The 26,773-nt window shown below is 43.6% G+C and overlaps 1 protein-coding gene across 1 annotated transcript; it reads left to right on the top strand.

Annotated features, from left to right (window-relative positions):
* Positions 1 to 1,025: 1,025 nt before the first annotated feature.
* VDAC3 (voltage dependent anion channel 3) lies at positions 1,026 to 20,025 on the top strand. The gene is made up of 9 exons (XM_059685292.1): positions 1,026 to 1,262; positions 4,272 to 4,340; positions 5,351 to 5,400; positions 9,944 to 10,096; positions 13,561 to 13,613; positions 15,035 to 15,262; positions 16,711 to 16,861; positions 17,678 to 17,735; positions 19,500 to 20,025. Exons 2-9 carry the CDS (start codon positions 4,274 to 4,276, stop codon positions 19,589 to 19,591), a joined length of 852 nt encoding a protein of 283 aa, XP_059541275.1. The 5' UTR covers positions 1,026 to 1,262; positions 4,272 to 4,273; the 3' UTR covers positions 19,592 to 20,025.
* The last annotated feature ends 6,748 nt before the right edge of the window (positions 20,026 to 26,773 follow it).

Raw genomic sequence — 26,773 nt, 5'->3', positions numbered from 1 at the left:
GATTTTTAGAGAGAGAGGAAGGGAGAGGGATAGAGAGATAGAAACACCCATCAGCTGCCTCTTGCTCCCCCTCCTGGGGATCCAGCGGCAACCCAGGCATGTACCTCCCCACCCCTCACCCCTCCAGGAATCCATCAGGTGTCCTCTTCCTTCATGGGTCATGCTCAACCACTGAGCCACACCGGCCGCGCCCATCTCCTTTAATCTAGAACAGTTCACTAGCCTTTTGCTTAATCTTTCGTGAAATTTACATTTTTAAAGAGACTGGGCAGTTGTTTTGCAGAATGTCCCTCAATTTGAGTTTGTTTCCTCACGAATAGAGACAAGTCACACACTTTTGGCAAGAATAATGATCGTTGGGTCGGTCCTCTGTGCACGCCATCAGGGAGCACGTGACGCCAGGCTGATTTCTTTGATGTGAAGGTACCCTTTTCTCTTTAGTAAGCAACCTGCGGTGATACTTGGAAACATGAATGTCTTCAGCCATCCTGCATCCATTGATAATTTTGTTTTGCCTGAATCGATTATTGGTGGCCCCCAAGTGGTGATCTTCTATATAATTCCTTCTACATGCATTAGCTGGTATTCTTCTCTAAAGAGGTTTCCCTCCTCCACCTCTCTTTTGAATGATCATCTACCTACCGCTGCCTGTGTGATCTTGAGTACGTGACATCACGTACACCCCTCGGGGCCAACGTTTTCTCATCCGTAAGGTGAGATGACCTATGGGCCACCTTCTTGGCATTTACTCAGTCGGAGATTTCTCCATAAAGATGGGCAAGGCATCCGCCAGACAGAGAAATGGCCGGGTTCTGGTGGCGAGCAGCCACCAGCCAAGAGTACCAGTGAAGTCTCCTCCGCCCGCCGCCTTGCGGCTGCTCCCATGGCAACAGTAACTGGTAACCTCCGAGCGTTCTCGCGAGAGCTAGCCCTCTAGCGACAAAGGTGCGATTCCCCCAGGCCTTAGACCTCCGCCCTGGCCACCTGCGCGCAGGGCCTGTCGCGCACGCGCACACGCACGCGCACGCGCACACACCGAGCCGGACAGTTGGTGGTGTTGGTTCGCCCCAGCTGTTCCTCTCGGCACGCAGCTCCGCGGCGCGCGACCCCGGAGTGACACCACGGCGCATACGCTGCGCGGGGGGAGGCGGGGGCGCGCAGGCGCCGCGGGGGAAGCGAGGCCGCGCAGGCGCGGACGGCGTTGGTTGAAGAAGACCTTCAGCGTTGCCCTGGCTGAGCAGAGACCTGCTCTCTAGGTGGAGGTGAGGGGAGCCGCGGCCGCGGGGCGTGCCGGGGGTCAGGGGCGGTGAGTCGCCATGGCGCCGGGGACCCTACGGGAGGCGAGCCTAACGGAGGGCTCGGGAGGGAGAGCGCAGCCTAACGGGGCGCGGGCCCGGGTGGGCCGCGGAGGGCAAAAGGGGACCTTGCTGCCCTGGCCGCCTTGGGTGATGGAGCCGCTGCGCCGGCGGGGGCCGGCGGCGCTGCGAGCGCCGAGCCGCGACCTCCCCGACGCCTGGGGTGCCCGTGGGACTTTGTTTCCTGGCGTCAAGCCGGAAAGGAGGTTGGTTTCTAGGGAAGTTGGGTCACCGAACCCCAAACCCACTCCCCGCTTCCCAGCTTCCTCCCTGGAATTGTTACCCAGTATCGTGGGAGCCCTTCCATCCTTACCGCCGTGGGGAGGATGCTGTGTGTGCAGCCTGAAAAGGAGACGCGAGGAACAGACGGGCTCTTCGCTGACCGTGTGGTCAGCTCCGGGGTAAAGCCGCAGCACCCAGGTCACGAACGCCCTCTCCTCCCGCGTCTGCACCGGATGCAACCTCGGCACCGTGTGCGCGTCTACAAGTAACAAGTGCATTTTGTAGCGCTAATCGAAATGGCCGATGACGGCTTTCGTTGCTCTCGAGTAACGTGAAGTCTCTTGTCTTCTCGATTTTTTGCTTGATCACACCAGTCGTACATTTCCCATCAGAAACCGTGGGCCCGAAGAAGTAAGCTTGAGCTAGGGGCAGAACCGAGATCAGCTGGTAAACGAAATCAGCTGCACGACTTTTGCAAAACGCCCGGCAGTGGAATGCTGAAAAGTCGTGATGAGTCCCTAGATCATTGGTTCTCAACCTGGGGGTCGAACGACCCTTTCACAAGAGTCACCTAAGACCATCGGAAAACACACATATAATTACATATTGTTTTTGTGATTAATCACTATGCTTTAATTACGTTCAATTTGTAACAATGAAAATACATCCTGCATATCAGATATTTACATTACGATTCATAACAGTAGCAAAATGACAGTGATGAAGTAGCAACGAAAATAATTTTATGGTTGGGGGTCACCACAACATGAGGAACTGTATTAAAGCGTCGCGGCATTAGGAAGGTTGAGAACCACTGCCCTAGGTCGATGTTTGTAAACATTCAAGTGCACCTTTTCTTTTGTCAGGAGATGAAAAACCAGACTCTAAAGCCTTAACATTTCTACTTGAATGTATGGTGCCTGTTTTTTTTCTGTACTTACCTTTCCAAATTATAGTCTTCTGGCAAAATTTCAACAGATACCAGCATCAGTTGTGATCATAAAAAGTAATACCAGATTGCAATGTGTAAAATGTATAGAATCTATCATTTGAATGCAAGGAACTGAACTGTAAAATAATTGCTCTGGAAGTGAACTCTGAAACCTTTGGCTTAGAAAAAAAGTTTTATTATGGAATGAGTCAGTGCATTTATTATCCTGACCCTTTCATTTTTACTATACTCTTCCCTTGAAACAAAGTTTTATTATGGTATGAGACAGTACATTTGTCCTGACCCTTTCATCTTTACATACTCTTTCCTCCTAACTCTATCTGCATGTGTGTATTACACTGCTCCCTTAACATACAATGGCTGTCGTATTTGACAGATTTAGGTTAAGGAACAAATTTTTAATGAATTCACAATTAAGAAGTGCATCCTAAGTGTATGTCACGTTCAGGTATGATGGCATAGGCAGAAACTTAACAGAAGGCCAGGTTAAGACCTGGGCTGAATAAATACTGGTTTGAATGTGTAGGCATAGGGATTGCAAGGGCCTGCTGGTGCTCTGGAATTTTCTGGTTTAGTATCTGGGGCTAATTGGGTTGCTTCAGGTGGTTGTACAGTTGGTTACACATGGTTTTTGAGACGGCTGCAGGAAAAGATTTCCCGTTACACAAAGGGCAAAGGAAGGGTATGTTCAGCAGTTGATAGAACTGAGCATTTCGATGTGAGTCTTGTTGGCGGCAGAAAGCTGGGTGAATACTAAGTCAGCAAGGTAAAAAGTCAAGGCTCTTTGGGATTTAACCTGAGAGTACACCAATTTTTGATAAGGAGATTACTGCAGGCAGAATTATTCCTATTTCTGGTTCATGGGTAATATTTTAGCACTTTATATTAAGAAGAGCTTTGAGCCCTAACCGGTTTGGCTCAGTGGATAGAGTGTCGGCCTGGGGACCGAAGGGTCCAGTTCGATTTTGGTCAAGGGCACATGCCTGGCTTGCGGGCTCCATCCCTAGTAAAGGGTGAGCAGGAGGCAGCCAGTCAGTGATTCTCTTTTCATTGCTGTTTCTCTCTCTCTCTCTCTCTCTCTCTCTCTCTCTCTCTCTCTCTCTCCCCCCCCCCCTCCCTCCCGCCCTCTCCCCCTCTTCCCCTCTCCCTCCCTCCCTCCCTCTCCTTTCCTCTCTGAAACCAATAAAAATATATTAAAAAAAAAAAAAAGAAGAGCTCTGAGAGGGCATATTCTGGATGATTGCATTTCAATTAATATGGTAATTCTTATTTTAAGAGCTTAATTTCAGAGTGGCAAAAATGTTAACCCTGAAGATTTTTAGTGCATCTGTTTAAGCTTACAGTTCCTTAACAAATTTATCTTGTCGCCTTATACAGCTTTTTGGCTTTATAGGAGCCTCAGAGAAGTTTTTCTAATGTCAATTTTCCTTTTTTTAAAGTAAAAAGTTAAATTAACACATTTCTCCTTTGGCCTGTGAGAAATTTCTTTTCTTTGAAATGCTATCAGAAGATGACCTCTGACTCTCCTGAAAAACACCCTTTTATTTTTCAGTGGTCAGGAAAGCTTTTTTTAAAGGACCTGAATGCCTTCTCAGCTTTGCTGGCATTCGGGTGTAAGCATTAATGATGCAAAGGAAGAGAAAACGTGTACCTCTTCTCACAGCTCTGTATAGTAGAAGGACTAAGGGTGAATAAATACTAAATGGATATTTTTATTCATTGTTCCCATTTTTCTTTATAAGAGATGTGTAACACACCAACTTACTGTGACCTAGGAAAGGCTGCCAAGGATGTCTTCAACAAAGGATATGGTAAGTATGCTATTGTAAATTTCCAATGTGAGGTAACCGTTAGTAGTAAATGCTTATATCATGCTAGTAAAATGAGGTTAATCAACATTAATGTGTCTCACAAGATTTAAGGGGATAACTATTAACAGGTTATTAGACTTCATTCTTTAGAGGAGTCACACAAATTTTAAAAACAGTTGTTTAAAAATAAGACCAGCCCTAGCCGGTTTGGTTCAGTGGATAGAGCATTGGCCTGTGGACTGAAGGGTCCCAGGTTCGATTCCGGTCCAGAGCACATACCTCGATTGCAGGCTTCTCCCCGGCCCAGGTCCTGGTCGGGGCACATGCAGGAGGCAACTAATCAATGTGTTTCTCTCACATCAATATTTCTCTGTCTTTCCCTATCTCTTCCATTCTCCCTGAAAATCAATGGGAAAATATCCTCAGGTGAGGATTAACAAAATAAGACCAAATAATATAAATCTGTAATATGTATGCTTTCTGTGGCTACAATTAAAGCAGGGGATACATTTTTCCTTCTCTAAATAATGGCAGTGTTTTTGTAAGAGTGAAGACCCAACTTTTAACGTCTTCGGAGTAACATATATTCTTTGATCCAATAGACATTTATTTTTAGTTTTTAAAGTGTAGTCTTTAAACTTTTAATTTTTTGTGTTGTACACATTTGATTTTTTTTATTAACTAGTAATGTTAATTATATATATTTTAAGCTTGTATATATATCTGCATAGTATTTTCTAATAATTTTAGTTCTCAGAATAGTACATATTTCATTCATTTATTTGTTCTTTAACTTATAGTTTTAAAATACGTCTTCATTATTTTGAGGGGTTTAAAAATTATGCTTAAGCTAGTTCATTATAATTGTTTCTTGTGGAAGTCTCACCTAACGAGAATACTGTGTATTTTCCAAATGGAAGGGACTATGGACTATTTTCATCATTTCTGAGTTACAAAAACTGTAGTGAATGTTACGTTTTGTACATTACTGTGTTTTTGTGTGTGTCTAGGGTTTGGCATGGTCAAAATAGATCTGAGAACCAAGTCATGTAGTGGAGTGGTAAGTACCTAATATATTTTCAATAAATGTATCCTCATGAACTGAAAGGAACCAGTTTAAAAATCAGCGTTCAGTCTGGTTATGTGAAGCAGCATACTTTTGGCTCTGTGCTCTCTTCCCGACAGTTTTCTTCCACTCTCAGATTTCAGTGAGAATCCTCACTCAGCCACTTAAGCCCAGAAACAGTCAGGTTGAATTTTGTTTTTGTCATAACTAGACTATTCTTAAGTCTTACTCTCAGAAGGTATAGTGTGTGTGTATATATATATTTGACCCATGCCATATTGTTATAAATCTTCATGAGTATGGACACTGAAAACTTTCCTTTCATTGTATTGGGTTCATACAAGTTTTATCAATCCTTTTACAAGAATAAATTAATTTTAGCCTCTGCTTCTTCATGATTAATTGAAGCAAATGTAGAAATAAAATGCACATAGAAATTAGTTCATAGTTTTTATTGATGATCATAGAGTCTTTTGTACTGGAAGTTAAGAATATAGTAAAAGGTATATATGTGCATATTTTCAAAGCATCATTAACTAGAGCTTTTATTAAGTCTTAGCAACTAGATTACCTTTACATTCACCTCATTCTCTGATTTCTCCTAATTGGCCTCATCTTTTTTGGTATTACCTATTCAAACATATGCAAAGTTTATTTCTAGGTATAATGATTTAATTAGAAGGGAAGAGGTATGTGGAATTCTTATGATACTTTGTCTCAGACTCTGTATAAACCTGGTTTGTCACTGTCATTCTTTCCCTGGATTTTCTAGTGGTGAGTAAATATATATGCAACTACACTATTAGGATGGGCACATTGTATACGGTTCTGTTAAAATAGAAATATAATACTCATTCAGAATTTGCTCAAGTTAGGTTTATGTTGCAAAAACCATCAACTAAAAATGTTATCTCCCTTTCATGCTGCTGTGGTGTGGGAATATTCATTCAGATGGTAAGAAAAACAGCATATGTGTGCTTATTTTTATGGTTGCTTTTGGTCTCTGGTACTGATTCATGATAAATTATATCCATTGCTCCAAATTTCTTAGATTGCATCTTGATATTTTTATCATATGCCCTTTATTTAACAGTAACATTTTAAGATTATTTTGTTGCTTTCTAGCATTTAATGTAGAGCTATGTGCATGTTATAAATGTGTTTTGCACTGTTTGAGCTAATTATGAAATTAGACTAAAACACGCTATTACGAGCTTGGAACTGAACTTAGAAAAATACTAGCCTTTCTTCTCTTTGACATTCTTTTTTTTTTTTTTTTTTTTTAATTAAATCTTTATTGTTCAGATTATTACATTTGTTCCTTTTTTTTCCCCCCCATAACTCCCCTCCTCCCAGTTCCCGCCCCACCCTCCGCCCTCACTCCCCACCCACTGTCCTCATCCATAGGTACACGATTTTTTGTCCAGTCTCTTCCCACATCTCCCACACCCCTTTCCCCCCAAGAATAGTCAGTCCATTCCCTTTCTATGACCCTGATTCTATTATAATCAACAGTTCATTCTGTTCATCAGATTATTTATTCACTTGATTCTTAGATTCACTTGTTGATAGATGCATATTTGTTGTTCATAATTTGTATCTTTACCTTTTTCTTCCTCTTCCTCTTCTTAAAGGATACCTTTCAGCATTTCATATAATCCTGGTTTGGTGGTGATGAACTCCTTTAGCTTTTCCTTATCTGTGAAGCTCTTTATCTGACCTTCAATTCTGAATGATAGCTTTGCTGGATAAAGTAATCTTGGTTGTAGGTTCTTGGTATTCATCACTTTGAATATTTCTTGCCACTCCCTTCTGGCCTGCAAAGTTTCTGTTGAGAAATCAGCTGACAGTTGTATGGGTATTCCCTTGTAGGTAACTGAGTTACTTTCTCTTGCTGTTTTTAAGATTCTCTCTTTATCTTTTGCTCTTGGCATTTTAATTATGATGTGTCTTGGTGTGGTCCTCTTTGGATTCCTTTTGTTTGGGGTTCTCCGCGCTTCTTGGACCTGTAAGTCCATTTCTTTCACCAGGTGGGGGAAGTTTTCTGTCATTATTTCTTCAAATAAGTTTTCAATATCTTGCTCTCTCTCATCTTCTGGCACCCCTATAATTCTGATGTTGGTACGCTTGAAGCTGTCCCAGAGGCTCCTTACACTATCCTCGCATTTTTGGATTCTTTTTTCATTTTGCTTTTCCGGTTGGATGTTTTTTGCTTCCTCGCATTTCAAATCATTGACTTGATTCTTGCGCTCCTCTGGTCTGCTGTCGGGTGTCTGTATAATATTCGTTGTTTCAGTCCGTGTATGCTTAATTTCTAGTTGGTTCCCCAATATAAGATCGAGGGTCTTATTAGTTTTCGTGTAGATCTCATTAAGTTTATCGGCAGCTTCTAAACAGTTCTTGAGAGACCTTAAAAGTGTGGTTCTGAACTCTATTTCTTCCATTGACAATTTTGTCCTGTTTCTTTGTCTCCGCATTTTGTTATGCTTCTTTGGTGCACCCCCTAGTGGTCTTTGTTCGCAGTCTTATAGATAAATCTTGATTGTTGTAGCTAATTCCAGGGAGGGTTTGACCTCCAGGCCAAGTGGCTATGAGAATCAGCTGTGTCAGCAGTGAGAGAACTTCTGTCCTCTAGGGAGGTGCTAATCTAGCCTTTGCCCGAGGCTATCCGGCAAATGCCTCTGTGCAGGGCTTGGGCAGGGCGGGTCGAACAGGATCAACAGGGTGGGCCGGCGAGAGCAGTTATGGCGGCTCTCAGTCCTGTCCCCAGGGGCTCTGCCTCTCTGAGTTCCAGCACCCGCTGCGAAGCTCGGAGAGAAAGCTGCACTCGCTCTGACCGAAGCCAGACAGTCCCGCTTCTCCCGTTTGAGTCTGGGTCCCTAAAGACTCGCCTGTATCTGGAGCTCAGAGTCTGCGACTCCCTCCCGATTGAAAACAACAACCACGCCCTCCGCAGCCAGCCCGCTCCGCGCACTCCGCACCTCAGAATTTGACTTCAGCACTGCGCCTCCTCTGAGTGTCCGTATGCGTTTCTCTTTCCTCCTAGTTGTAGGACTTCCACTCAGCCAGCGTTCCTGTGGTTCTGCGTGATGTCCGTTCCGTGTTTTAGTTTCACTTTTGAAGTAGTTGTTCAAAGCAGCAAACTCCGGCGTTAACCTATGCCGCCATCTTGGTTCTCCCCTCTTTGACATTCTTAATTGGTATTTTAGACTTGACAAAACTTTAAACTAAGAAATGATAAAAAAGAAAGGTAGACTGACTATTCTTTCTTTAAATATATATGCTATACTTTCAAGTTAATGAAAGGTAAGTGTAAAAAATAAAACACTGGGTAGTTGGATCTACTAAAAAAAAGTGCTGGCCACATTAAATAATTGTGTGAACTGTTAAACATGACTAGCTTTTTATCATTTTTTACTAAGGCCTTGCCCTAAATATGCAGCATGATATTCTCTGCAAACTTTCTGTGTGGTGTTGATAAACAGATCAGAGTTTCCCAGTTGTTTCATCAGCCTAGAAACAGAGTTAGGGAGCAGGGTATTTGTTAAAGGGAGGATTCATGTTGCAGGCAGTGAAATATAACTGGTCAGGGTTGGCAGTATTTCAGAAATGTTCTTTAAAAACAGGGCCAATCAGAATGGTTTTTTCTTGACAGTTCATAGATTGTCAGTGACAGGTGTTGACTGTTTGCTTCCCCTAGAAGGATATCTATTTCTAATTGCTTATTGTCATATGACTGAAATGATACCTAACTAGAGAGGAGGATCTATTTTAAGGTACTCATAATAGCTACTTGATAGAAAGCACTTTAAAGGTAGACAAGGGGAGAAGGAGGTAGAGGAATAAATTATAACGTTGCATTTTGTTATAGCAATTGGATAGACACTTTCAAATATTAAAATCGTTTATGCTGAAAGTTTCAATAGATAGTTTTGTGGAAAAAAGTAGTAAAATTTTCATAATAGTGTGAATGTACTAAATGCTTCTGAACTGTACATTAAAACGTGGTTAACATTATAAATATTAAGTTTATTTTATAACAATGAAAATAATTTTTTAAAAATGCGATAGAGTTCTGACCCTATTAAAAGGAGGAAGAGAGACTAGTGCTTCCACTGATTTGTGAATTATAAGGACTTTAAACTTAACTAATAGTTTAAATGATGATAGAAAACTGATCATCTTTTTCAGGCCATGGAAGTAAAATGTTTAAGATTCTATATTTTTCTCATTTTTAGTAAAGTCATTTATTTTCAATCAAGATACTTTTTTTTTAAAGAGAGAATATACGATTTCCATTTAGTAAGAGAATATATGAAATAAGAAATATCAATAAGAGAGATGGAGTAATGGAAAGATCTAAAACTGGTTAAAATATTTAGAAATTAGAAAGAAGGAAAGCAGGCAATAAGTTGCTGTAGAGTAAGGGCTGTAGTAAATGTTAATTGTACTGGTGTCTACTGCATTGAACACTGCTTTCTGAAATGGTATTTTGCTATTTGATGAGCACCCTTTAAAGTTATTTTTTATTGCTTAGGAATTTTCTACTTCTGGTCATGCTTATACTGACACAGGGAAAGCATCAGGCAACCTAGAGACAAAATATAAGATCTGTAACTATGGACTTACATTCACCCAAAAATGGAACACAGACAATACTCTTGGAACAGAAATCTCTTGGGAGAATAAGGTAAGAGAAAGCATTAGCAGATATTTGTATGTTAAATTTATCTTGCAGATAAGATGATGAAAAAACCCCAAATGTAATCTAAATGAAATCTTACAACCTATCCAGGAGCCATATTTTTTCTCTGTTCGTGGCCTTCTTTGGTATGTCTTATGTTTATAGAAAGTAGGGCTTTGTTTGCGAGTACATAATTATTACTCTACATCTTTATTCTGAACTGCTCTACTTATTCTGTTACACACCTAAGCCTCTCCTGGGTAGACCAAACTATTTGCAGTGATTTAGTTTTAATTTTGTTTTGTAATCATTGCAAAATTTGCTCCATAGAAAAATATTTCTAAAATTCTACAATGTTTTCAAAGATAAATATATCAAATATTTGTCAAGGGCCTGCTGTGTACAGGGCACTTTTTTGGAAGTTGTCTATATGTACATTACCCTATAAAAGTAATCTATATATATAGAAGCCTAAGCGACCAGTTGCTATGACATGCACTGACCACCAGGGGCCAGATGCTCAACATAGGAGCTGCCCCCAGGTGGTCAGTGCATTCCCACAGTGGGAGTGCCACTCAGCTAACTGACGGGCACTGTACAACTGGCTCATGGCTGGCAATTGCAGCTGTGGTGGTGCCTGTAGCAGAGTGGCAGCAAGTCTACCGAGTTATGGCGATGGCGGCAGGCATAGCAGGGCCAGGATGAGCGGGAAGCCGCCTGCCACTTCACGCACTACTACATCCCTCAGGGGATGTTGGACTGCCAGTTTCAGCTGATCCCTGCAGGCCATGCAGAGGGACCCCATTCATGCACTGGGCCTCTAATACACACACACACACACACACACACACACACATACATCCTCCTATCTAATAAAAGAGAAACATGGTAATTGGCGTACGACCACTACCCTTCCCATTGGCTAATCAGGGCAATATGCAAATTAACTGTCAGCCAAGATGGCGGCCGGCAGCCAGGCAGCTTGAAACTAATATGAGGCTTGCTTGCTTCAGTGACGGAGGACTCCAACGTTCCCCGCCTGCCGCTGCAGGCCTCTGAGCTGCAAGCAACTATGTAACAAACATAGAAGCTAAACAAAACCCCAGAAACCTGCCGGGCTTCAGCCAGCAGGATCGCAACATTGTAAGCAAAGGACAGAAACCTACTTTCAGCAGCGGAGGCCTAAGAGCTGGAGCCAAGCCTCAAAGCTAAAGCTAGCCCAGAATAAAAAAAAAAAAAAAAAAAAAAAGGAGCGGATGGGAGCTTCAGTCACCCCCAGCCTGAAAACAGCCCTCAGCTCCTCACCCAGACTGGCCAGGCACCCCAGTGGGGACCCCCACCCTGAAGGGTGTGTGACCAGCTGCAAACAGCCATCATCCCCTCACCCAGGCTGGCCAGGCACCCCAGTGGGGACCCCCACCCTGATCCAGGACACCCTTCAGGGCAAACCAGCCGGCACCCACCCATGCACCAGGCCTCTACCTTATATAGTAAAAGGGTAATATGCCTCCCAGCACCGGGATCAGTGGAGCCGCAAGGCCTCCTGGCACCGGGATCAGCGTGACAGGGGGCAGCGCCCAGATCCCCTGATCACCCTGCAGCTCTGTGTGTGACAGGGTGCGGCGCCCAACCCCCCCCCGCCCCCCCCCACGGGCCCTGCTCTGTGTGTGACGGGGTAGAGCCATAACCTCCCCATCGGCCCTGCCCTGAGTGTGAGAGTGGTAGCACCCCAACCCCCTGATCGGCCCTGCTCTGTGGGTGATAGAGGGCGGCGCCCCAACCCCCTTATGGGCCCTGCTCTGTGCATGACAGGGGGCTGCGCCCCAACCCCCTGATTGACCCTGCTCTGTGCGTGACGGTACAGAGCCCCAACCCCCCGATGGGCCCTGCTCTGTGAGCGACAGGGGGAAATGCTCCAACTCCCTGATTGGCCCTGCTCTGTGCATGACGTGGTGGCGCCGCAACCTCCCCATCGACCCTGCCTTGAGTGTGACGGGATGGTGCGCCAACCCCCCAATCGGCCCTACCCTGAGCGTGACTAAGGGTGGAATCACAATCTCCCGATCGCCCTGCTCTGTGCATGACAGGGGGCAGTGTCCCAACTCCCCAATCGGCCCTGCTCTGAGCCCAACCAGGGGCTGCACCTAGGGATTGGGCCTGCCCTCTGCCACCTCGGAGCAGGCCTAAGCCAGCAGGGCGTTATCTCCCAAGGGGTCCCAGACTGCGAGAGGGCACAGGCCGGGCTGAGGGACCCCCCTCCCCCCCCCGAGTGCACAAATTTTTGTGCACCAGGCCTCTAGTATATATATAAAATAATAAAAGCTTAATATGCAAATCGACCAAAAGGCTGAACAGCAGAACGACCATCTGGACACCCACACTGTGACACGCATTGGTGCTAGGCCAGCCAAGGTGGGTGCGATGCGATTGGTTGGGGGGCCCTGCCATTGCCCCACAATCGCCCTGCAGAGGGAGGCCCAGGCCCCTGGCCAGCAGGGCAATCAATTGGGGAAAGAAGGGGGGTGGCGGCGGACACGGGCAGCTCCAGCCAAGGCGGGTGTGGGCGGGGGAAGGGGCCAACTGCCAGCAGCTAGAGGGAAGCCCAGGTCCCAGGTGCTGGCAGCCGGTGGGTAGCCTGGTGCTGGTAGCTGGAGGGGAGCCGGTGCCGGCAGCGGGGGGAAGGAAGGCCAGCCTACCCTTGCAGTATATATACTAGAGGTCCAGTGCACGAAATTCATGCACTTGGGGGGGGCGGTCTCTCAGCCCAGATTACGAGAGGGCGCAGGTCAGGCCAAGGGACCCCACTGTTGCATGATAGGGGCTGGGGAGGGATGCAGGAGGTTGGCTAGCCAGGGAGGGACCACGGGAAGGCTCCAGGGCATGTCTGGCTCGTCTCGCTCAGTCCCAATCGGCCAGACCCCAGCAGCAAGCTAACCTACCAGTTGGAGCGTCTGCCCCATGGTGGTCAGTGCATGTCATAGAGCGGTTGAATGGCCTTAGCATATTATTAGCATATTAAGGTTTTATTGGTTGAATGGCCGATCGGAGGACCGGACTTAGCATATTAGGCTTTTATTATATAGGATATATATAGCTAAATGAAGTACTTAACTTGGCTTGTTAAATATCAGGCTGTCTTATTACTCTAATTTCAAGAGAGTATTTTGTTGTATTGGGACTTTGTTGTTTTTGTACTATGATCTTCATTTCTGGCTGGAAGAGAATTTGACCTTTATATTTTAACCTGTTGTTTTGATGAGAGAATCATGATGAAGCCTGAGGTAAGGGTAAAGGGGTAAAGGGACAAAGAAGGATGAAGAGGTAATTTATTAAATAATTTAATATTTGTCTTTAATGACTTCCCTTTTTTTGTTGTTGTTAGAGAGGAAGTTAGAGAAAATTTTAGAATTGGTTTCTTGAGTCAAGAATTGAAAGTTACTAATTATTAATTTTAAATCTTTATTTTTCAGTTGGCTGAAGGGTTGAAACTGACTCTTGATACCACATTTGTACCGAACACAGGGTAATTATCCAAACCCCATTTTCTGAAATGTTTTTTAGCCTGAGGGGTTTTAAGTACGAAATTGCAATAAAAAGTTTTGATGCTTCAGAGGTTGTTAGGAATATTAGAGACCTTGTGTATGCAGTGAAAAGAAAGAAAGACTCCCTTGAGGCAGGGTAAAATTGTTTTTTGAAAATTGAACAGATGAACAAAAATATACATCTAGTCCAAAGAGGCACATAATAGTAGAAAAAGTTTAGGAACTAGAAGGGTCTGACATTAGCTATTTCCTAAGTGATTCCAAAGATTCATGCACTGGGCCTCTTTGGACTAGATGTATATTATGGTATTTGACAAAATAATACGGTATTTTGCTGAGAATTTCTTAAGAAAACAATGTAATCTGGATGTAGAACACTATAATGACTAGTTCTGCTATTGACTTGCTTTCTTAGCCTTAAATCCTCCCAACTTCCCGGCTTCAATTTCTTTATCTAAAAATGGGTTTGTGTTGTTCCCTATCTGCCTATCAAAAGAACAAAAGTGCAGAGTGGCATTTCTTAGTTGTATCAACAGGTGCGTCCTTCCTGCCACACACTTTAACTATCTTCAGGACACATAGTCTCATAAGAGGCCTGATTGGAATAGAAAAGGATTATTAAGAACTAATTTCAGTATTACCCTTCAAAAATGCACACTTCTCTTCCATCTATCTAACATTGTCTATAGAGAAAACACTGACCCTAAGGAAAATAAGTGTGTTTACAAAAGGGCTGTACCCTTTAAGAAAAAAAAAGTACACTTCTCTCCATGATAGGTTAGGTTATTAATTTGGAAGCTAAGTGTGTCGGATATTGTTGCCTTTTGTAGCATTTGGGCATTTGGAAATATTTAAAGAAATTTGGCTTCTACATATACATATAATTCAGATTATTAATTTGGTTCTGAAATATCTTACTCCTTTTTACATTTTTTTATTATATTTTTTATTGGTTTCAGAGAGGAAGGGAGAGGAAGAGAGAGATAGAAACATCAATGATGAGAGAGAATCACTGATCAGGTGCCTCCTGCACACCCCTTTCTGGGGATTGAGCCTGCAACCCAGGCATGTGCCCATGACTGAAATTGAACCTGGGACCCTTCAGTTCCCGGGCTGACACTCTATCCACTGAGCCAAACCGGTTAGGGCCTTTTTATAGGTTTGTTCATGCCTTCAAGAAATTAATCATGAAATAACCCATCATTTGAATTTATACTAAGGAATAGGTAAAAATAGTATATATATGTCTAATACTAACAAAATTATATTTTTTAAGCTAAGTAATTTGAAACATGTTTGCTGTATGTGTGCCATCTACCACTAGGGGAGAGGGGATCTTACTGTAAAGATTCCTGAACAGTATCAGAAAGTCTTACTCTTCACATGTGTTGTTTTTTCACAGAAAGAAGAGTGGGAAGTTGAAGGCCTCCTACAAACGGGATTGCTTCAGTCTTGGCAGTAATGTGGATATAGATTTTTCTGGCCCAACCATCTACGGCTGGGCTGTACTAGGCTTTGAAGGTTGGCTTGCTGGCTATCAGATGAGTTTTGACACAGCCAAATCCAAACTGTCACAGAATAATTTTGCCCTGGGTTACAAGGCTGCAGACTTCCAGCTGCACACTCATGTGTGAGTGTCTATAATTTATTCCTCTCTTAGTGCCAGTATAGTCACCCCAAAAGTTGGTGGCCATTAGCATGTTGAGAAGTGATGGTACTTGCATTTAGGGTGCCGTGGTGAACATCCAGCCTTGCTGCACTGTTTTCTTAGTCAGCAAAACACTGCCAAAGGGTAGAGCACTTGGTGCATCGTGCAGTGTTGCTGGCAGTTCCTGGCCTCTCAGCCTGCATCCATACTTAATGGAACTCTAGAATGTGTAGAAGCAGCGTTGGGATGGAGAGAGCCCAGGACATGGGTCACCTCCTGATACAAGGGGTCCTTAGGAGATGGTCCTTCCTCTGCTGCCTACTCAGCCTTGCAGTCTTCTGACACAGGTCTGTTTGGGTCATGAAGAACTGGAGCATTCCAGTCATTCTCTGGAGGTTTTCCGATACCCTTGGTCAGGAGCAGCAGATCCTCAAAGCGATTCTGGATTCACTTCTGTAGGCTGCATCCTATTGGTGAAATGAATTTGAACTTTTAAATTGTATTTTATGTCTTGGGCTACTAGGCACCACTGCTGCTATACCAGAAAGAGAAAGCACGTGTTTTTGAAGTGTTGCATGTTTCTTCCACTAGATATTCTAATGCGCTTATGATGACTAAAATAAAGTCAAGCAGTGGTATAGACAGTGGCATTAAGATTGATGAACAGTGTTTTCAGGAAAACCATGAAAACTCAGGGACTAATCTCTGGAATGCCTTGAAGCAATTTAGGTACTTCTTTGGAGCAGTGCACCTTAGGTATTGTAGGGAGGGTGCTTTCTAACTGTAGGACACTTCATTTCATTTCATTTTATTTGATTTATTTTTTACAGAGAGGAAGGGAGAGGGATAGAGAGTTAGAAACATCGATCAGCTGCCTCCTGCACACCTCCTACTGGGGATGTGCCCGCAACCAAGGTACATGCCCTTGACCCGAATCGAACCTGGGACCTTTCAGTCTTCAGGCTGATGCTCTATCCACTGAGCCAAACCAGTTAGGGCAACTGTAGGACACTTTTAAATGAAATCCAGAATTGGCTCTATTCCCATACTTATACCACTATATGTATTTTATGTGGGATCTTTGTTGAACTCAACTTTGAAGTTTATAGATTCTGTGAACATCAGAGAGACCTCTAGGTCATATTCACCTGAGGTGTCTGCCTTCGTATATAACTTAATTGTGACTAAAAAATTTATATCATAGAGAAGCCAAGTAAATGAATCAAGTGCTAACTACATTTTAATTAGGTGGTTAAACTACATAACTGGGTTTAGTTCCTTGTTTGATTGGTAGTTATTTATGCTAGAAGTTTGCTGAAATCTATAGTTGCTAAATGACATCCTGGTTTAGAAAATCTTTGAATTTGTTTCTATATCACAACTATGGTACAAACTAGATATTTTGACTTTTTCTTATACCATGAAAACAGGAATGATGGCACTGAATTTGGAGGGTCTATCTACCAGAAGGTTAATGAGAAGATTGAAACGTCAATAAACCTTGCTTGGACAGCTGGCAGTAACAACACCCGTTTTGGCATCGCTGCTAAATACAAGTTGGATTGTAGAACTTCTCTAGCTGTAAGAAAGTGCTACCAGATTGTGTCTACTCTTAGGGTTTCATCTAAGTTATTAAAGTTGTGATATGGTTGTAGTTTGCATGTTCTGTATTAACTTTTATGAGCTAGTCATTGTGTAGTGAAAAGAGTATTACACCTGAAGTCAGGATATTGGCTTCTAGTCCTAGTTCCTCCTATATTTGGTTATTGTCTGACCTTCTCGAGTCATTTTCTCTCTTTGGCCTCAAAATTTCTTATCTATAAATTCATGGGATTTGATTATTCCTATTGGTATTAGTAATTTTTATTAATAATAGCACTAATTGAGCTCTTAAATTTCAGGTACTGTGCTAAGGGCTTTATGTGTATTATTTCATTTAATCCTCACAACTATAGGTGGTGAGTAGTGTCCTCATGCCTGTTTTACAGATGAGGGAACTGAGGCTTAGAGAGGTCAGGTAACTTGCCCACGGTCACACAATAAGTGGCAGTGCCAAGATTTGAACCAGATTTGTCTCTTACCAGAGATCATACCAAAGGCTGTAAACTTGCATCTCAAAGAATTCAGTACACAGGGATATTTGCACGGTGTTTTAAAAAGATTTTCTTGAGGCCTTTATGCATGCATTTTCAAGGTCCCTGCTGTTGCTACCAGTTCTCTTAACTTCTTAGAAGGTTTATCTTTTTATTAATTAAATTTTTAGTTTCAGTCATTCTAGATTGGCCCTAAGGTGCTTTAGCTTTGGAAATCTGATGCATGAAGTGGTGGTTGTAATGGACTTATATATTATAAAATTGATTGTTTTCTCACTGTTTCTATTTCATCTCCTAATCTTAGGCTAAAGTAAATAACGCCAGCCTGATTGGACTGGGTTATACTCAGACTCTTCGACCAGGTAAGTAAAATTAATAACAGTGGGGTTCAGGTAGGTGATAGAGGAATCTAATCTAATAAAATGCAAACATGCAAATTGACCGTACCCTCGCTATGCCTTAAGCCACGCCCACCAGCCAGTCAGAGCGACTATATGCAAATTAACCCAACCAAGATGGCGGCTGGCAGCCACGGAGCTGGAGCAAGCAGGAGGCTTGGTTGCTTCAGTGATGGAGGAAGCCAAGCTTCCCGCCAGCCGAGGCCAGCTCTGTGCTCCACTGAAGGCAACAAAGTTTCAATTATAGAAGATAAATAATCCCCAGATACCTGCTTTTAGCTGGCCATGGCCACGGAGCTGGAGCGAGCAGGAGGCTTGGTTGCTCCAGTGATGGAGGAAGCCAAGCTTCCTGCCTGCCGTGGCCAGCTCTGAGCTCCACTGAAGGCAACAAAGTTTCAATTATAGAAGGTAAATAAATTCCAGAATAAAAAAAGAAAAAATAAGGAGAGGCTGGGAGCTTCTGTCACCAGGGGGCTTGGCCAGCCTGAAAACAGCCCTCAGCCCTTCACCCAGACTGGCCAGGCAACCCAGTGGGGACTCCCCACCCTAAAGCGGGTGCAGCCTGAAAACAGCCATCAGCCTCTCACCCAGACTGGCCAGGCAACCCAGTGGGGACCCCCACCCTGAAGGGTGTGTGACCAGCTTGCAAAAAGCCATCAGCCCCTCATCCAGGCTGGCCAGGCATCCCAGTGGGGACCTCCACCCTGAAGGGGTATGACCAGCTGCATACAGCCATCAGCCCCTCAATCAGGCTGGCCAGGCACCCCAGCGGGACCCCCACCCTGAACTGGGATACCCTTCAGGGCAAACCAGCTGGCCCCTACCCGTGCACCAGCCTCTATCCTATATAATAAAAGGGTAATATGCAAACTGACCCTAACAGCAGAAGGACTGGGAATGACTGGCCACTATGACACACACTGACCACCAGGGGGCAGGCACTCAATGCAGGAGCTGCCCCCTGGTGGTCAGTGTGCTCCCATAGGGGGAGCTCTGCTCAGCCACAAGCCAGGTTGATGGCTGCTAGTACAGTGGTGGTGGTGGGAGCCTCTTCCACCTCCTCAGCAGCGCTAAGGATGTCCGACTGCAGCTTAGGCCTGTTCCCCGCTGGCAAGTGGACATTCCCCGAGGGCTGCCGGGTTGCCAGAGGGATGTCTGATTGCCAGATTAGGCCCGTTCCCCTGGGGAGCGGGCCTAAGCCAGCAGGTGGTCATCCCCTGTGGGGTCCCAGACTGCCAGAGGGCACAGGCTGGGCTGAGGGACCACCACCTCCCCCCTCCCCCCCCCCCCCCCGCCAGTGCACAAATTTTTGTGCACCGGGCCTCTAGTAATGAAAATAACCTACAAAACAACCTATAATCACTATAGGCTGATTCAGACAATTTTGTAACATTTGATTGTTCACACAAAGTAAAACATCAAGTACTCTTGCTTAAAAATTTTTTGTGTATTTCTAGCTATAACTTGGGCACTTTGGCTTATGAATTTGGTTGATCACTCATTCTTCTTAACCCTGAATTCCAATTAAAGTTTGCCATGATTATGCTTTGCTCATTACAGATCAGTTGATTATGGATAACCCTGTGTTGAGTTTAGTAATAGCTGCATGCTTAATGTCTCTTACACCCAGCCGTAACCCATGCCATTGACTCCATCTGTTGTTTCTAGTAAATGCAATTCTGATTGTAATACTTGTCACAAATGATTGTTGTGTTCTCTTCTTCCTAGGAGTCAAACTGACCCTATCAGCTTTAATCGACGGAAAGAACTTCAATGCAGGAGGTCACAAGGTTGGGTTGGGATTTGAACTAGAAGCTTAATGCGGTTTTGAATAAAGCATCAGATTTCTCCCTGGAGGTGAAGAGAAATGAACCCACTGTTTTGGCCTTAAAATTCTTCTCTGAAATTTCAAAAGTGTGAACTTTTTATTCTTCCAAAGAATGGTAATTCTCCCCACACTGAAGTCTAGAAATCGCAAGTCCATCCTAAGGGAGGTGCTTGACGGCATGCTGGAAGTTGTCATGTGTGTGCCACATTTCAGTTCAGTTCCGCAGTATTCTTTTACATGTGTTCCTCAGCGACAACGTAGTGTCACGTTACAAAGGAGATAACCTGACCTCCAGTTTGTACATCACGTCCTGCATGTCCCACACCACTTTTACATGACCTTTTGATATATTGGTCTCTGTGCTGTAGTGGAATCTTTGGTTTTGCATCAGAGTAAAATAAAATAAACCCATCACATTTAACATAATCATTCATCTGATTTGCTAGTGGTGGTTTTCTTATATTTGGTGTGATTTGCTTTGGAAAATACTCTCATAGGTGGGATTTATGCCTAAGGTGGTATGTCTGAAATATCTATGCTGTTGCCTGTCCCTTCCACTTTAGTGTACCTCACCCTTACTACTCCTCTGCACTCAGGCCGAGGAGTGGAATGGTGAGTTTTGTTCTGCTGGGCAGAGCAGTTCTGTTGAGACACTGACTGCCTTTAGTTAGCAATGTTACAGAGTAGAGTAGTATCAGGCTGGTCCTTTTGAGAAAGAGTGAGGGTGTGAGTGGTCAAAAGACCGGCAAAGGAAAGGGGACAGTTGGGGAGGAAGTACTGAAGGGAAGAAAGTGTGGTAGGAGGAGGCCAAAGCTGAAGGGGGAAACATCTGTGGCTCTTCCCAGGCTTCAGGAAAATAGTCCTGATTACTACGTCTAGAAAAATATTAAGCAAAGAATGGAATTTCCGGTTTAGAAAAAAAATTTGTAGAGTATGATCACAGCTTATGGGTAAGTCCTCTTTCTAAAAGTAGAACTCCTTTTGAAAAATATTTTTAAAACATAGGATATATGCTGTTGTAACAAATTCAGTTTCAACATAAATAAAAGTGAAAATTGCCATTCCTCTCTTCAAACCCTATTTCTTCTACTAACAATTTGATATATATCCTTGCAGATATTTTCCAGTGGCTTTAGAGTTACTATATATACAGTGTGAAAATGCATATTTTGTTTCACAATATACTTTTCAACATGGAGCCCTTTTTGTTTGTTTATATAGATCTGCCTCATGTTTTTTTATTTTATACTTTAGTATAAATGTGACATTATTATTTATTATTTAACTATTTCTTGTTTGTTGTATTCAGTTTTTTTGCTTTACAAACAGTGCTGCATTGACTATCTCTGTCCATTTACTTTTGCCCACTTCTCTGAACATTTCCACAGCAGCACCCCTGTTCTGTGAGGATGAAAATGACCCATGTCTGTGCTGCCCCAGGTGGTGGTCACTATGCACACATGGCTGTTGAGCACTTGAAATGCAGCTAAGTCAGTGGAAGAGCCCAATTTTAAATTCTATTTCATCATTCTCTGATTTTCCTGTTCAGATTCCTTACTTCAGCGGTTCTCAACCTGTGGGTTGCGACCCCTTTGGCGGTCGAACGACCCTTTCACAGGGGTCACCTAAGACCATCCTACATATCAGATATTTACATTACGATTCATAACAGTAGCAACATTACAGTTATGAAGTAGCAACGAAAATAATTTTATGGTTGGGTCACAACATGAGGAACTGTATTTAAAGAGCCAGAAGGTTGAGAACCACTGCCTTACTTAGTTTCCCAATGAGTCATCTTAAAAACAATTACACCTGGTTGCTTTTTGAAAAGTTTCAGTGCTACAAGGATTTCCCCCTACCACAAAAGATTACTAGAACCCAAATTCCAACCACCACTGCCTATGATACCAACCACATGATATAAATTTATTTCCTCACCAGTTTTGTGGGTTGAACCACCATTACAGGAGATAAAATACAACAGGAAAGGAAAAGGGAAAGAGGTAGGCAACATTCATTGTCTTGTTGACACCCTGCATCTAGTTAACTCTGTGTCTTACTGGATGAATTTTATATACAACATGAGAGTGGATGGGATGCTGAGATGGGCTGACCGGTGTTCCCCGTGGGATTTCTTCATGGTCTGGAGCAGAGAAGTGAGCCATGTGAGTCGGCAGCTAGCTGCTGTGTGTTAGAGGAGTGATGCTATGGGCCATTTTTCTTCCGTCTAGTGCAGCCGTGGGCAAACTACGGCCCGCAGGATTCGGCCCGTTTGAAATGAATAAAACTAAAAAAAAAAAAAGACCGTACCCTTTTATGTAATGATGTTTACTTTGAATTTATATTAGTTCACACAAACACTCCATCCATGCTTTTGTTCCAGCCCTCCGGTCCAGTTTAAGAACCCATTGTGGCCCTCGAGTCAAAAGTTTGCCCACCCCTGGTCTAGTGTTAAGGATAGGGGCTACAAATGATGAGGGCAGGAGTCATAAGGAAATAGAAGAGTGGTTCTCAATCTTCCTAATGCCGCGACCCTTTAATGCAGTTCCTCAGGTTGTGGTGACCCCCAACCATAAAATTATTTTTGTTGCTACTTCATAACTATAATTTTGCTACTGTTATGAATCGTAATGTAAATATCTGATATGCAGGATGTATTTTCATTGTTACAAATTGAACATAATTAAAGCATAGTGATTAATCACAAAAACAATATGTAATTATGTGTTTTCCGATGGTCTTAGACGACCCCTGTGGAAGGGTCGTTTGACCCCCAAAGGGGTTGCGACCCACAGGTTGGTGACCCTCAGGTTGAGAACTGCTGAAATAGAAGGAAACACTCATGAGGTATACCTCTAGTTAATTTGTTATTTACCCGTTGAAGTTAGTTTTATTTATGGCCTGAATTAAATGGGAAGAAAATAGATTTGTGTTTTTTTCCCTTTCCTGTGCTATCCCTTTTACATTATTTGTTATTGCAGAGCTACAGAGCCAGATTTTTTTCACTGATATAGTAACCCATATATGGACATAGGTAGTTTAAATTCAGTGTTTATTCAGTAGTTTAATTATATGGCTGACTAGTCTGTATCCTGAGCACCCTCATTATTGTGCGAGTCATTAGGTTGTAGGTTGTAACAAAAAAAAAAAAAACCCACACATTTCTGGAGCTTGTGTGTCAGGCACTATGCTGGTCATCCTTTATCTTTTTAATTTTTTATGTATTTTTTTAATTGATTTCAGAGAGGAAGGGAGCTAAGAGGGAGAGATAAAAACATCAATGATGAGCGAGTATCATTGATTGACTGCCTCCTGCATGCCCTCTACCGGGGATTGAGCCCGCAAGCTGAGCATGTGCCCTTGACCAGATCGAACCTGGGACCTTCCAGTCCGCAGTCCAATGCTCTATCCACTGAGCCAAACCAGCTAGGGCCTGGTCATCCTTTATAATCCATCTAGACCTCACAGCAGTGACCGCAGACACCGGGAAAGAGCCATGAGAGGCAGCCTAGGGTGGAGCAGTTGCTTGTGATTACTCATGGAAATTCTCAATAGCTCCCGTCTCTTCCCCAGAAAATACAGGCAAGCATTCTCCCCTTCTACTATCCCAGCTTTCTCCTCCTTATTGTCCCTATTCCCCCTTCCATTTCTCCCCAATTTAGCCTTATAACTCCTGTAGCCACTCCTATATTTGATATTAATTTTTACAATTGATTCAGAATACTGCTAGGATCTTCAGTCTTGCCTTTAGAACCTTACTCAAGCTAATTTAAATGGCCTTCACCACAGCCTTATGAGCTTTTGTACCTGGGAGTAGAGGACTAACATTCTAGTACAAGTGTATTTAATGCCAGTGGAGTCTTTGATTCAGCGAGTCCACCCCTAGGAATTTGCCTTAGAGAAATGATCAGAGCTGCCCAAGATGTATAAGGTTTCTCAGAGAAAAAGTGATTGCCATTCAAATGTGCAAAAAATAGGGGAATGGTTAAATAATGGTATGTTTATTCATTAAGTGGAATATTATTTAACCATTAAGAATCATGTTTTTGAAGAGTAAATCATTGAGAATTGTTCACAATATGTTAAATAGAAAAAGCAAAGTAAAACACTAATCTCTATTTTTTAAGATATATGCAAATACTCCAAATTATTTTTTTAAAGAAATTTTTTTATATATATATTTTTTATTGATTTCAGAGAGGAAGGGAGAGAGATAGAAAACATCAATGATGAGAGAGAATAACTGATCAGCTGCCTCCTGCACATCCCCTACTGGGGATCGAGCCCGCAACCCTGGCACCTGCCCTGACCTGGAATCAAACCTGGGACCCTTCAGTCCACAAGCTGACGCTCTATCCACTGAGCCAAACCAGCTAGGGCAATACTGCAAATGATTAATACTCGTTATCTTGAGGTAGAATCCTAAGTAATTTTTATTTATTTTATACTTTATTTTTCTGGTTTTCTAAAGTGAATTTCTTACCTTTGTCATTAGGGAACACTCTTCTAATATTATTGTTTGGAAAAGCCCGCAGCAGGCAGTATTCTAATTGGTGGTGAGTGCCCTTGCAGCTCTATGAGGTTTTCTTAAATTTTGTAATAGTAGAGTTCACACATCCTACTTTAAATATTAATTACAGCAAGAGACCAGAAAGATGGCAGAGTGTGTTGCTAATCCATCATTATACTCTGAGCATCACTGCTTGAGGGATAGAGGATGATAAATGTCCCAGGTTCATTAAGTTACTAAATGTCTGTCCTTAAAAGCTCGCTGCCAACTTGGCCAAACCTCCGGTTCGAGAACCTTGGGCAGGAGGAGCCGAAGCCATTTCTGGGCCGTCCTACAGAGTTACCTACAGATACAAGCAAGAAGACCGTCCTTCCCTCTGAGACTGTAGCTCTGCCTGCGCCTGCTCTATGTCCTCTTGGTTCCCTCCGCTTGTTTACCTTTAGAAGCAAATCCACTTAAGTGTTGGCATTCAGGTTCTATCCTCTAATCTTTAACTCTACACCTTGGTGTGACATGTTTGTGTAAGGAGCATTTTCAAATTACTGCTGCTTTTTTTTTAGATTCTGACATGCCTCAGGGCCCTTCTCAAAATAAGGGTAGTCTGATAAGAGTATTCTTACTCAGATTTTAAACTAATTGTCTGCCGGGGTCCAGCCCCAGCGGGTCCAGGGGTCCCCAAAGGTGTGGACGGAGTCGGCGAATAAGGAATGACACGGAGACAGTGTTCAGTTGATCAGCAGCCTAGCCAGGATCTCCAGCCAGGATCTCCAGCCAAGTTTTGGTCTGGATCTCCAGAGAGGTTCTGCTTCGGATCTCCAGCGAGGTTCTGTAGCCATGTTCCCTAGCTAGGTTCTCCAGCCAGGTTCTGTCCAGGCTCTCCAGTCAGGTTCAGTGTCCAGGTTCCAGTCAGGTTCTCCTGCCAATCTCTGTAGTCAGGTTCAGTCCAGGATCCCTTGCCATGTTCTCCCGCTAGGCTCTGTCTCTAGGCTCCGAGGCCAGTCCCTCTCCAGGATCCTCTGGCATGCTCTCGCCAGCGAAGTTCTTCTGTCTCTAGGCTCCGTGTAGGTTCTGTCTTCTGAATTCTGTCTCCTGAGTTCTGAGTTCTAAGTGTTTCTGTCTTGTTACAACTGTATTTATACCAGTTGACTCAATCCTATCAATCTCTATTACAAAGGTTAGGGCGTTTCTTATCTCCATTCCAGGGAGAAAAGATTATGTAGTTTAAGCATGATTGTTCATAGTTAAAGGGATTAATTACCCGCCTGGCACTTAGTTGAGGGGTTTTATTCCCTCCCTAACTTCAGGGGAAAATCCCTACCTTGGGATTCAACCTTTCTCGGAGAGGTGACCTTGGTTAAAACACAGTGCCAAGAAGGTGAGCAAACATATTAAGAACCGTATGCCATATATGCCAGGTCCCTTGAAACAGCAAGGAAGGACCGGCTCCCGGCAATTGTCAATTAGGACAACTTGTCAGTGGCTAGAGTTCTAAAGCTCCATCGTTACCTCCGAAGGCTTGTTGCTGCTCTTGCTCTGAGTGAGTGACAGCAGGGTTGGCCAGGGCAGGCCTCCTCTCGGGCCCAGCTTTGGTGGCATGGGGGAGGGGAATTCTTGTGCTCTGAGGTCAGTCTCCTCCCAGGAGGCAGAGAGGAGGAACTGACTGCAACATGCCCAGTTTATTCTTCCCAAATGTACCAATCAGAGGCATCCTTTCCTCTTGTGGAGGGACTAAAAGGGTAGAGAGCAGCCGAAGTAGAATGCTAACGGTGGTCCAACACGTGGAAGGAGATACTTAAGAATGGGGCACAACTTTGACAGTGTGTCTTACGCCATAGCCAGTTCCTCCCTCCTCCAAGAGATCTGGCTTGTTCACTTAGGAAATATACCAAGCTTTGAAGTCAGGGTGAGTGGAGTATGTGCTTAGACTTGTCTTCCTGGTGATGCTCACATACCCATTCTGTTCAGTCTTTGCACACCACTACTGTCTTCCTGGACAGCCACCTCCTAAAGCTAACTCTTCCCAAAGCTTGCTTCCATCTAAGAAGGCTCTCCTGACCTCCAAACCTTTACTGCCTTCCTGGCGGACACCTCCATATTCTGCAGGTAACTAAAACTCACCATTAACCAATCTAAATCAGTGCTTTTACTGTGCACTTTGCAGCCAAATGTCTGCCTCTTCTGTGAAAGCTCCCTGACCTCCCTAAGCCACTAAGCGGCCCTCCCCAGCGTTCCTCCCACTCTGTAGAAACACCTTCACTGTGGCAGCAATCATACTGTATTGCAGTTTTGTTTACTGTCTCACCTCCTGCCTATGAACTCCTAGAGGAGGACTATCTGTCTTCCTGCCTCCAGTGGCCAGGCCAGCACTTGGCACATGATAGGTCACCAATGGGAGTTCGCTGCCATCAGGCAGGTGGGCCTGTTTGGCTGCCAAGTCATACAGATTTCTGCATATGGATTGAGGTTCTCCTTCAGCAAGTAATCATAGTTCCATGGGCCCATCAAAGAAGCACAGATAATTCCTGGCAACCCTGATTTATGGTATAATTGACATTTTGTGAGATGTCAAAAGGTTCTGGAAAGATGGTCATAATTGCAATTACCCTGGGCCCCACTGGGTGCCGCTGTTGTTGCTCCCAATGGGAGATGAGGGTCCTGCTG

This window comes from Myotis daubentonii, chromosome 2 (assembly GCF_963259705.1).
Source record: "Myotis daubentonii chromosome 2, mMyoDau2.1, whole genome shotgun sequence".
NCBI classification, from domain to species: Eukaryota; Metazoa; Chordata; class Mammalia; order Chiroptera; family Vespertilionidae; genus Myotis; species Myotis daubentonii.
This window is presented reverse-complemented; position numbering and strand designations above follow the sequence as displayed.